The 12,945-nt window shown below is 41.8% G+C and overlaps 1 protein-coding gene across 6 annotated transcripts in view; it reads left to right on the top strand.

Annotated features, from left to right (window-relative positions):
* LOC137267870 (neuralized-like protein 4) overlaps window positions 1-12,945 on the top strand; it is a 35,900-nt gene that overhangs the window by 18,539 nt on the left and 4,416 nt on the right. For all 6 annotated transcript variants that reach the window (XM_067802309.1, XM_067802312.1, XM_067802310.1 and 3 more), the window contains 11 exons: window positions 3,223-3,301; window positions 4,873-5,042; window positions 5,608-5,742; window positions 7,137-7,276; window positions 7,619-7,831; window positions 8,516-8,614; window positions 8,953-9,078; window positions 9,754-9,927; window positions 10,634-10,792; window positions 11,247-11,426; window positions 12,568-12,646. In XM_067802309.1, the coding sequence (XP_067658410.1) occupies window positions 3,223-3,301; window positions 4,873-5,042; window positions 5,608-5,742; window positions 7,137-7,276; window positions 7,619-7,831; window positions 8,516-8,614; window positions 8,953-9,078; window positions 9,754-9,927; window positions 10,634-10,792; window positions 11,247-11,426; window positions 12,568-12,646 (1,554 nt within the window). The remainder of the gene's footprint in view (window positions 1-3,222; window positions 3,302-4,872; window positions 5,043-5,607; window positions 5,743-7,136; window positions 7,277-7,618; window positions 7,832-8,515; window positions 8,615-8,952; window positions 9,079-9,753; window positions 9,928-10,633; window positions 10,793-11,246; window positions 11,427-12,567; window positions 12,647-12,945) is intronic.

The following is a 12,945-nucleotide window of genomic DNA, read 5'->3' as shown; positions in this document are numbered from 1 at the left end:
CAGGACAAGCACTATTGCATTATTTAGGTCATACTATGCCATGTTGGTGATACCGGGACAGCATGCAAGGACTACTCACCCAAAATACCAGTTTCAGTTGCTAACATTCTCGGTAGTTGAGTATTGTATGAAATATTATATAGACATAAGTAACATATAACATGTCAGTCCTTTCCTGTGGATCATTAACACTGGTTGATATGGGTCCTTGTGAACTGTTTTGTGTGTGTTTAAGTATGGGACTTATGGTAGTTCAGTCACAAAAACACTTTTTTGAATTTAACCCTGAGACTGTACTGATCCCCCAGCTGTTGAAGTCCATACAGGGTTGATATGTCATGGATAAAAGCTGATTATAAAGTAAACATGATACAGTTGCTGTATGTATGGTGTATTTTGAAAGCAAGGTATACTTCCAATGTTGCTGCATCAAATTGTATCATGGAAGACTAATATCCGGACCATCAGTGTCCCTTGTTATCACACTATGCCACATATCTGATTCAGCGTTCCAAGTATTTACAGGCTCGTGCCAGATATATTCAAACACTTGATGTAATTTCCATAGGCGTACATGTTAACTCAGTGTAGCATAAATCAGTTTGGTTTATTTAATTTTTGTAAACGTTACAGTTGTTGCACCTCCTATACTGTAACATAGCCTCAAAACAGTGATAGCGCTGCAATAGCTTTGTGAAATGGGGCCCTGGTATTGGAGATAGGTCATGTCCTTTGTGTGAAGTGTAATCCCACAAGCAATGACACACAGTTGATATGTACCATGCATGCTGTCAACATTTTGAATCTCAGCTGGTAACAATAGATGACACTGTACTAAAGCTGCAAAATGATATTGCCTGTTTATGGTTAAGAGTGAATGTGACCTGTTGAAAATACCTAAATATGCCTGATATCTCTGAATAAGGCCAAATATAAATCTCCAGACTACAAGCCTGGGCTTAGTGCCATTATGCAACCTAGCAATTGACTGTTGGACTAGGATGCACACCTAGTGATTGACTGTTGGACTATGATGCAAACCTAGTGATTGACTGTTGGACTAGGATGCAAACCTAGTGTTTGACTGTTGGATTATGAAGCAAACCTAGTGATTGACTGTTGGACTAGGATGCAAACCTAGTGATTGACTGTTGGACTAGGATGCAAACCTAGTGTTTGACTGTTGGACTATGAAGCAAACCTAGGGATTGACTGTTGGACTAGGATGCAAACCTAGCATTTGACTTTTGGACTAGGATGCAAACCTAGTGATTGACTGTTGGACTATGAAGCAAACCTAGCCTTTGACTGTTGGACTAGGATGCAAACCTAGTGATTGACTGTTGGATTATGAAGCAAACCTAGCATTTGACTGTTGGACTATGAAGCAAACCTAGGGATTGACTGTTGGACTAGGATGCAAACCTAGCATTTGACTTTTGGACTAGGATGCAAACCTAGTGATTGACTGTTGGACTATGAAGCAAACCTAGCCTTTGACTGTTGGACTAGGATGCAAACCTAGTGATTGACTGTTGGATTATGAAGCAAACCTAGCATTTGACTGTTGGACTAGGATGCAAACCTAGCATTTGACTGTTGGACTAGGATGCAAACCTAGCATTTGACTCTTGGACTAGGATGCAAACCTAGTGATTGACTGTTGGATTATGAAGCAAACCTAGCATTTGACTGTTGGACTAGGATGCAAACCTAGTGATTGACTGTTGGATTATGAAGCAAACCTAGCATTTGACTGTTGGACTAGGATGCAAACCTAGCATTTGACTGTTGGACTAGGATGCAAACCTAGCATTTGACTCTTGGACTAGGATGCAAACCTAGTGTTTGACTGTTGGATTATGAAGCAAACCTAGTGATTGACTGTTGGACTAGGATGCAAACCTAGTGATTGACTTTTGGACTATGAAGCAAACCTAGTGGTTGACTGTTGGACTATGAAGCAAACCTAGTGATTGACCGTTGGACTATGAAGCAAACCTAGCAGTATTCTTGTTTTCCTGGGAAAGGCTGTGTGATGTGCTCCATTTGCTGTGTGAGCTGGTGTCAGTGTGTCATGTGGCTTTTTCTGTGGACAGTTGCAGCTTTGCATGGACTTTAATTTACTTATGCAGTGTAAACAATGCCTGTTCTTTAATTTCTGTTCACCCTATAAACACCAGGGTTGTTCCCATTGTGGTAAACTCACATCTGACCTCTTACATCAAGCTGGTGATGTACATGAAATACTGTTAATATTGACGTCCAGCTCACTCACTTTGTTCATTATTTTGATATTATCAGCTACCCATCATGACATTCCTCCTGAACTAGAGTTTGTCCTAAATCTACACAAATGGTGGACTTGATATTTTCTGGTTGGTGGATGATTGTTAAGGAGACATTTACAACAGATGCTTTCTTTTGAGAAACCATTGCTGGAAAAAAATTTGTACATTTCCAAGTCAAGCAGTCAGTGAAAGTAACATTTCTCCGAGGTCATACAGACAGAGCTAATTTACTAACATAGACATTTGCCAACCCATTTTGTGTGGACATAAAGTCATCCATTTGTGAGTAGATCATAATCGATTGCATGCTATGATAGCATAGATAGAGATTGGCAAATTAGATGGATAGGGCACATTGAAGTGTCTGGCTGGGAACCATTTTGGGTCATCTCAAATTTTATATATATTTCCTATATCTTTAATCCTCGCAAAGACACTAGGGCCTGTGGGTTCTAGCTCTTTGACTATCCAAAGTCCCATACTTTGGCACAGATGTGACAGTTATAGCCCAATGCTTAACACAAACATGTAAAATTATTTGAACACACTCAGCCACATTCATCATGAGCAGCATGGTTCTGTTAGAACAGGTTCATGTAACTGATGTCTGGAATATATTTCGACAGGTTTTGCCTGTTTATCACTGCTTCAAAAAGAAAACCCAAAATCTTCAGAAAGAAACTTTATAATCAATTACTATATAAATGATCTGTTCTCATTAATGAGAATGCTTGACATTTATTATGCATGTGATCACAAAAATTCAGCTTTGCGGGAATTTGCGAAAACAGTGTCTCAGTCTAGGTTGTGTTGGAATTAAAAGATTATGGTTTTGCCACCTTTTATGTTGATCTCCCCACTTGGAACACCAATATACATGACAGAATGTCCCATTTCATCAGTCTCTGTTGTCACCTGCTGCTGGTTTCAGGAGTGACTCTCATTAAGCCTGAGGACCTGGACTTCCCAAACACCATGACTGACATTGAGTACGACACATGGATGCTCAGGTTGGTGATATTTCTTCTTTAATTCTGGTTTTAGCAGTATGTGGGCTATATGATGTCAGCAGGCAAATGTTAGAGTATGGACAAGATGAAACAATGAGTGCTTTTGGTTGAAAACAAATCACAAACAAAACATCAAAATCACTTTTAGCAAAGTTACTGCCAAGGGCACTACGTTTGGAAATAGTACATAAATGCCTGTAGTGCCTGGAAATAAACTCATCTTATCAGGCCTATTTCTAAATACATGTTTTTCCATTATCACTGCATAGGTTGCAGTTGCAACTGACAGACATTTTACATATTGCTTTCTTGCCTTGAAAAGTCTCCTGTGATGGCCAACTGTGTATGACCTATGATGGCCTGCTGTATGTCTCCTCTGATGCCCAACAATATGTCTTCTCTGATGGCCTGCTGTATATCTCCTCTGATGGCCTGCTGTATATCTCCTCTGATGGCCTGCCGTGTGTCTCCTTTGATGGCCTACTGTATGTCTCCTTTGATGGCCTACTGTATGTCTTCTCTGATGGCCTACTGTATATCTCCTTTGATGGCCTACTGTATGTCTTCTCTGATGGCCTACTGTATATCTCCTTTGATGGCCTACTGTATGTCTTCTCTGATGGCCTACTGTATATCTCCTTTGATGGTCTACTGTATATCTGCTCTGATGCCCAGTTGTGTCTCCTTTGATGGCCTACCGTATGTCCGGTCTGGTAGCCTACTGTATGTTTCCTGTGATGGCCAGCTGTATGTCTTCCAAGATGACCTGGTGTATGTCTCCTCTGATGGCCTACTGTATGTCTCCATTGATGGCCTACTGTATGTCTCCTCTGTCAGCTGTATGTCTCCCCTGGTGGCCAGCTGTATGTCTCCTCTGATGACCTGCTGTATCTCTCCTCTGATGGTCTACTGTATGTCTCCTCTAATGGACTACTGTAGGTCTCCTCTGATGGTCAGCTGTATGTCTCCTCTAATGGACTACTGTAGGTCTCCTCTGATGGTCAGCTGTATGTCTCCCCTCATGGCCAGCTGTATATCCCCTCTGATGGCCTACTGTGTGCCTCTTCTGATGGCCTGCTATGTGTCTCCCCTGATGGCCTACTGTATGTCTCCACTGATGGCCTACTGTATGTCTCCATTGATGGCCTACTGTATGTGTCCTCTGACTGTCAGCTGTATGTCTCCTCTGATGACCTTCTGTATGTCTCCTCTGATGACCTGTTGTATGTCTTGTCTGATGGCCTTGTGTATGTCTCCTCTGATGGCCTACTGTATGTCTCCTCCAATATTCTACTGTATATCTCCTTTGGTGGCCTACTGTATGTCTCCTGTGATGGCCTACCGTATGTTTCCTCTGATGGCCTACCGTATGCCTCCTCTGGACTGTGGTATGTCTCCTCCAATAGCCTACTGTATGTCTCCTGTGATGGCCTACCATATGCCTCCTGTGATGGCCTACCGCATGTCTCCTCCAATAGCCTACTGCATATCTCTTTTGTTAGCCTACTATATGTCTCCTGTGATGGCCTACTGTATGTCTCCTCTGATGGCCTACTGTATGTCTCCAACAGTGGATCAGCAATCATGCAGGATGGTTCGACAATCAGAAATGGGTACCCACTTGATCTTGATGCCATCGTTGTGGGGTCTCGCATCGGCATGATGAGATGCTCAGATGGCAGTCTGCACTTCTTCCTGAATGGAGAGGACCAGGGTGTGGCATGCCAGGACATAGCCCCAGGTAGGTACAACAGGTAAAAAAGTGTCTGTTTGTACCAGGTAGATCTCAATGGTGATCCAGGACATGTTTGTAAGAATGAGACAGTCATCATAAGGTGAATCTATCCATTTCAAACGACAGAAGTCTCTTTCACACTGTCTTTCTTGTGTAGGAAAAAAATCTGTCTGGAGAGTGGAAGGTAACAGGTTCGATCCCCAGTCACGTCATACCAAAACATGTCAAAATATGGTACTTGTTGCCTGGGGCATTAATGGGTACAACAGGAACTGATCAGTTTGGAGTCCGTATGTGTCTGAGTTGGGTATTCATGCCTAACTGCAGCATGGTATCTCAATGAGCTTGCACAATAAAAACCAACTTCAGTCTGTGCTGGTATAAGGAGCCACACATACACACACATGCACATATTGTGAAATATTCGTAAGTACAACATTAAACCCCATTTCACCTGGAAAGAAGAACCTTGGAAGTAGATTATATTTATTTTAATTGCACTGATGTGACCATCACACAGACCTACCTGAGCTGGCTGCCTTGATGTAGATATGTTGTTTTGTGTTGCCAGGTGTATACGCCGTGGTTGACCTATATGGTCAGTGTGCCCAGGTGAGCATCACCAGCGGGTCAGGAGTGCTTCCAACAGACAACCATATCGTCATCGCTGATATTGAACAAAGTCTTTCTTCTGCTCTCAATTCAGGTCAGTACCATGCATAATGGAAGCAGAAGGCTTAGGGACATCTGCATTCTTTTATCAGATGGAACACTTCTGTATGTCATAAGCAAAGATCACCAGGCCAGTTTGGTTGACAATCAGTCTCAGAAAATGAAAATATTTCCACAAGGCTCATATGAGTAAAATTCAGGCAGGGCTAGGGACATTTTGTTTTGTTTTGAGATGTAGCTTTTGCATGGTTGGTCTTTGTTTCTGCTAACAAAATATTTTCTGATCCTGTCAAAATAAGTCCTTTTGAGATGCAATAATTTGGATATTGGAGATAATTGGTATGTTTCCAGTAAGACAATTCTGCACTCAGAGTACAAGGAGCATTTTGCTCCAGGTCAACAAGACAGTGTGTTGCCTGAGGGGGATGTGGTATCTGTAGTATCATCAAGCAAAGAAGGGTTGTCTTTCAATTGAGAGTTTGGTGTTTCACTTTACTAATAATAATTAGATCTCACTTGCTGGCTTGGACCTGTTTAGTTAATGCTGAAGGTACCCTTGTAAAAATCCACCGGTTTATTGCTAGATGTGGTTTCATCATTCAGGCTGATAGACCTCCATGGGTAATTGCACTTATGGAGGTCTGGGGTAGAATATTCCATAAAAGACGACTTGTCATAAGAGGCAACTAACAAGATCAGGTGGTCGGGCTCATTGACTTGGCTGACATCATATATCATCGGTTCCTAATTGAGCAGATTGACGCACATGTTGTTGATCACTGGATTGCCTGGTCCAGACTGGATTATTTACAGACCACCACCATATAGCTGGAATATTGCTGAGTGCGGCATAAAACTAAACTCACTCACTCACTCATGGATAAAAAAATGCTTTCCTTACACTTGCTTGATAAAGTGTCTCTATCCTAACACTGCATAGAAAGTTGCAAGTTATCTTTATTCAGTTGATTACTCTGCAGAGTTTTAAGCCTGTCAGGTTCTGTGTATTCTTCATACTTGTTCGTCTTAATGATTTCACATTCCTCTGATGGTCAGCTGTATGTCTCCCCTCATGGCCAGCTGTATATCCCCTCTGATGGCCTACTGTGTGCCTCTTCTGATGGCCTGCTATGTGTCTCCCCTGATGGCCTACTGTATGTCTCCACTGATGGCCTACTGTATGTCTCCATTGATGGCCTACTGTATGTGTCCTCTGACTGTCAGCTGTATGTCTCCCCTGATGGCCAGCTGTATGTCTCCTCTGATGACCTTCTGTATGTCTCCTCTGATGACCTGTTGTATGTCTTGTCTGATGGCCTTGTGTATGTCTCCCCTGATGGCCTACTGTATGTCTGTTTGGAATTCCAAGTTTTCTAGTGAGTGATCACCTAGTGCTTCAACACGTAGTGTCTATTATAATAATTTCAGAAATAACGCACAGATTCAGTAACTGTTGTGGGAAGAACATTGTGATAAAAAACAATGGCTGCACAGCTAACCGAGTGCGGAACTTCAACCATGGAGTGGTGTTCAGCTCTGAGCCACTCAAGTATGATGAGTTGTTTGAGGTGAGTTCCTTAATTTCATTCAGGGATGTTCCATACATATTCCTTCAGGACAGTGGGTGGGTTAGATGATTATACTGTGATATGGCTTTAATTTCAAACACATACTTGTTGCCATCCACGAGATGTAAAATTAAAATTTAAGATACTGCTTCATCACCTTGAAGATCTGTGTTGGAATTGGTCTAGAATACAAATGTAACCTTCTATTTCGGACACATGAATATATGCTTAATCCTGAAAGGAAAGAAATACTTTTTTCCAAATATAGCTGAAATTTTGGTTTGTAATACAAAACGTAACTAAAAAGATATATGTAACTATGGTAACTCTTCTTTCCTGCAGATCAAAGTTGAGGAAGTGTCCAACCAGTGGTCTGGCTCAATACATATTGGCCTAACAACCATGGCCATCTCGGACTCTACCCCACTCTCTCAGATCCCAGCCAGTGCAGAGGAGATCACATCAAAAGTCACATGGATTGTCTCAGGGTCGGAGGTGAAGAAGTCAGGGAAAACTATCAAAGAAAACTATGCCCCATCTCTGGAGAGATTAGAGGTACATTGGGACAGATAATTACTTGTTGTGGAACTTTGTGTGAAAGATAAGGTTACAAGATTTTGCAGTTTTATTTGTCATGTGTGCCATAAAGTTAAGCACTAAGAGCTATGCTGATCAGTATCAGAGCATTAGTCAGACTAACCAAGTGTTGTTGTGTAGACTTGTTTCCTATCTGCCAGAGGGGCGTTGTGGTAGTGAAGCGTTCTCTGGTAAATGCTGATCACCAGGGTTAGATTCCCCACATAGGTACTATGAAAGACAATCATTTCTGGTGTCCCCACCATGATATTGTTGATAAAAAACAAAACTCACTCACTCATATACCATGAATGTCCGAGATAAACTAGATCTTCAGCAGCCAATGCTTGCCGTCATCAGGATCGGGTGGTTGAGCTCGCTGTCATCGGTTCCCAATTGCTCATATTGATGCTCATGCTGTTGATCACTGGTTTGTCTGGTCCAGACTTGATTATATACAGACTGCTACCATATAGCTGGAATATTGCTGAGTGTGGCATAAAACTAAACTCACTCACTCACTCACTCACTCACTCCTGGAACTGATCTGGAGCTAATCTACTTGTAGAGTGGAATCGCAATTTTCTTTGAAAGTAAGATGTAGTTACAGCATTGTACATGTTGTATGCAGTGTTAAAAAACTCACTGTTCAATTTTCGTCAGGTGGGAAACAGAATCGGTATCCGCAGGTGTTCGGATGGTACTCTACATATCTACCTAAATGGGGAGGATCTTGGAATAGCTGCTTCCAACATTCCAAAGGTAAACATGTTATCCAGAATATCTCTTTAATCACAAGAAATTTTGGTGTGACACCACCCATTGTGTTCAACATTTCTCTTTCGTCTGACCACAGTGGTTGCTCGATGTTGATGTGTCAGCCCTATCAAAAAGTCATCAAGTCAGTTGTTTATAACCTAAACAAGTCTTCCTAGTATTAGTCTGGGTGTAAGGACATCCACTGCCATGTGGCACGTCTTGATCACTAGATGCTCAGTTTATTCAGTTGCCTTGCTACTCTGTTTAAAGTATTAATTGAGAGGTCCTTGATCAGCCTTCTTTAAATGTGTAACATTGTATTGTCCATTGTGTGCCTGCAGAATGTGTTTGCTGTGATAGACCTGTATGGATCAGTGGAATCTGTCAGTATTATCAGCAGTGCAATAGCTGAGACCCCTAGTACCCCCAAGTCTCCTCCTGTGATCCTGGACCAGGTGGATTCCCAGGTGAGACACAAGTACAGTGTATTTGCCAGTGATATACATGGTGTCCTTAGACAAGCTGATCACTTGACATTTTGTAGGGTTAGTGGGGCTTTGAGGGAATGTTTTTCTGTGAAAAGAAATTAGGCAGGGAGATATTTGAATTATCTGTCAGCAATTGAGTTGAACGATGTTCACTGATCACAGGGTTGTCTCTTCCAGACTTGATTACATACAAACTGCTGTTATAGCTTGAATAATGCTGAGTGTGGTATGAACCAAACCCAAAAACTTCAAGTGAAAAATCTGGTCTGTTTAGAGTCTGTGGTCTGTCTGATTAGAGCATCAATGTTAAAACTGGCATGGTATCACAATGGGCTAAAATATTTGCCTGTGCTAGTAGAAGGTCGTTTACTCCTGCATCTTGGAACACACAATAGCACACACACACACAAACACACGTAAAGAGACAGAAGTATTCACATATTCTACTATATCAATAAATAAAATGCAGCATGCGATATAAAACCCTGTTTCACCTGACCTTAGCTACTATTTTCTATGTGCATGATCACATGGACCACTGATATACGTTGCACGCACCCATTCACCTGACAAACGTGTTCCTATGTATAACTCACAGAGGTGTATGAATGGCCCCATAAGCTACTCTTACTCACCACTCTGATTTCTGTACAGGCTGATCGAGACCAGGACCACGACACAATGGCAGCAAGTGTCACCACTTTCCATGGCAACCATGGGAAGAATATTCTGCTTAGCAACAACAACCTGACAGCCCGACGAGTAGCCAGCTACAACCAGGGCATCGTTGTGTCACACAAACCTCTCACACGCAAGAAACTCTTTCAGGTAGGCTAGATCTTGCATGCATTTTATACACAGGCTTGGTGATGATAGATTGGTGCAAGCAATGTGCATCATAGCTTTGTTATTTGACTGAGAAATATGTTTGCTGGAGCGTCATATTTGCTACACTTTCAACTCCTGAAGACCAGGTGGTGTTCCACGTTCTGTAACATTCACAGAGTTGTGGCTTGCATAAAGCTAAAAGTTGTACTATCATCACTTGCAAGTGACTTCTTCAGTATGGCAGGTGTTTATTTGTAGTGTTATGGAATATATATTCAGTGCGCCTAATCTTGCAACTAGGGCTTGGTCAAGGTGCTGCTACTTTTTCCCTCAATCATTGGATGTCAATCCCAACATTACGTATTATCAATCTCAACTCCCTTGGGAGTATATAACTCTTGAGGCCTCTACTCACACCAAGTCTATTGTGGCTTTCTCATCCTACCAAAGTATATGTACAATTAGTAGACTAATAAAAATGCAAACCAGCGTCACTATATATACGCAATTTCAGCTTGAAAATAAAAAACCCCAAAACTTTCAGTTCTTCAGCAGTGAGTCATAGAAGTAACAGAATCATTCTTTGCAACTATCAGTTGTAGCACTGCTGTAAATGCTTATTGTACAAACTGAAACCTGTCTGTCAAGAATGCGTTAACAACTACGAGAGTGTCATGGAGTATGAAGCTAAACTGTAATGTTGCAGGTTCGGATTGACAAACTCAATCACCGCTGGAGTGCCTCCTTGATGTTGGGCGTCCTCGGCTTCTCCTGTGACCGCTTCAACTTCCCTGTTTCAGCCATCAGTATTAAAAAGTCATCACTAGTCATACATGGGGACAGTGTCTTCTCTTGTGGATGCAAGGTAGGAAACTGTGACGTAAATATGGACGTCATCTCCTTTAGGTGTAAGGGAGGTAACTGTTAGATACATGTGGATGTCATCTCTGTTAGGTTCAAGGGAGGCACCTGTTAGGTACGTGGATGTCATCTTTAGATGGAAGGAAGACTCTTTGGTACATGTGGATGTCATCTCCTTTTGGTGCAAGGGAGGCAACTGTCAGGTACATGTGGACGTCCTCTCCTCTAGGTGCAAGGGAGGCAACTGTCAGGCACATGTAGACGTCCTCTCCTCTAGGTGCAAGATAGTTCCAATTGATTGAATTTGTAAAGTGTTGAAATGAGAACGTGTACCCATATGCACCATTGTAATTCAGGTGTGCTACTCATGTTCAGCTCTCAGTGAGAGTTCCAACTGATGCTTGTATGGTGCAAGAGCAGTACTTGTTTTATGAGACATGATGTTGATTTGTTATTAGGTGCGAGACCGCTTGGCCTGCAACTTGGATAGCCTACAAGTGGGACAGTACGTGGGTCTACTGGTTGATGATGAGAACTGCCTGCATCTCTACATCAATGGTGTTGACCAGGGTGTTGCAGTCAGAGACGTCCCCACACCTTGTTTCGGAATGATCGACTTGTATGGCCAATGTGAACAGGTAATATATATCTGATTCTTCAAATTTCGATTACGTAAAAGTGGCTGACAACACCAGGCCTTGATAATTAAAACACTTTTCCTTAATGCAGTAAAGCACAGTTAAGGTTTGGAAGCTATTCATTTACATGAATGTTTCATATGTGTTCTTGTTATTTGACTTAAAATCCTGATTGCCCCATTTTACGTGTGATGGTTTGTCATGATCTGTTCAGTGATTGTGCTTCTCACCTGAGTGGTTAAAATACCATGGACCTTAATGCTGACAAGCATACAGCCAATGTCAGTCTGCCACTTTAACTGCTAGTGTGAAATCTGCGTCTAGTAACATTCTGATGGGCTTGTGAGCTGAGCTTATACAGAGCTTAAACTCTGAATACACAATGCCAACAAAATGGTTAATTTCAACATATGTCTTGGATTGCACTTTTTCAGTTACGGTGCTGGAATCTCTACTTGACTAGGAAAGTGCAACCCAAACATATCTTACAGATATAATAGTCCAAATGATTACTCCAAACTAGGCAGGACGATGGGGTGGCCTAGTGGTTAAAGCGTTTTGCTTGCCACGCATGGGGTTCGATTCTCCTCATGGGTACAGCGTGTGAAGCTCATTTCTGGTGTTCCCCACCGTGATAGTCCTAGTATAGTACTAAAAGCAGCATAAAACCTTTTTCTCTCGATGTTCTAATCTGTGTCTTGCCCCTATTATGGACATGGGTATGTCAGCACCATCGTGTATTCACGGGTGTAACCAAAGTGGTATGTGACTAAAACCTTTCTTACTAACACCAGCAGACATGCCATCAAGCACCTGTTCTGTACTAGTGTTAATATACCCTCAAGTAATGTGAATGACAGGTGAATCGTCACTCAATCTAAACTAGACTGAAACTGATGCTGAGAGCAATGGTTGAACTAGCAGACAGATAAACTGTTCAAATCCAAGTCACTGACTCACAACTTGGATGTCTTTGGGGAGAAACCTGCTGCTTGTCCAATCTCAAATCATTTCAAGACCTTTGAGGAGTACAAGCCATGAAAGAAAAGAATCCACCATTTTGCACCGTGGTAGCCTTACGTTGTCTGAATATTGTGTTATCCAACTTTGTAAATATTTCAATCATTGTTTGGCCTTGCAGGTGACAATAGTAAGTGAGGAAGGGAACATGCCGCCCCTCAACGTTGGCGACGATCGAGAGAAGGCAGACATTGATGATGGTAAGTGGTCACCTGACAAATGTTGACAGGCAAATTATTCTTTTGAAAAAGAAAATATATGTGGTAAGACGAGTTAGACTTCAGAAAAGAGAAGGTGTCGGTATTTAGCAAAACAATAAGGAGTGACCAGGACTTCTTACTTTTATTTGAAATCTCTGACCAATCAGAATCGAGAATAAAATTCAAGATTGAAATGGTGAGCTCATTTCCAAAATGAAGATGGTTGATTGAGGTGTATCTAAAATAGAATGGAGATAGAGCACCTGGCATGATGTTCCTGAATGTGACTGGTATGTTGC

This window comes from Haliotis asinina, chromosome 16, assembly GCF_037392515.1.
Source record: "Haliotis asinina isolate JCU_RB_2024 chromosome 16, JCU_Hal_asi_v2, whole genome shotgun sequence".
NCBI classification, from domain to species: Eukaryota; Metazoa; Mollusca; class Gastropoda; order Lepetellida; family Haliotidae; genus Haliotis; species Haliotis asinina.
Note: the sequence above shows the minus strand (reverse complement) of the source record. Positions and strands in the feature narration are given on the sequence as shown.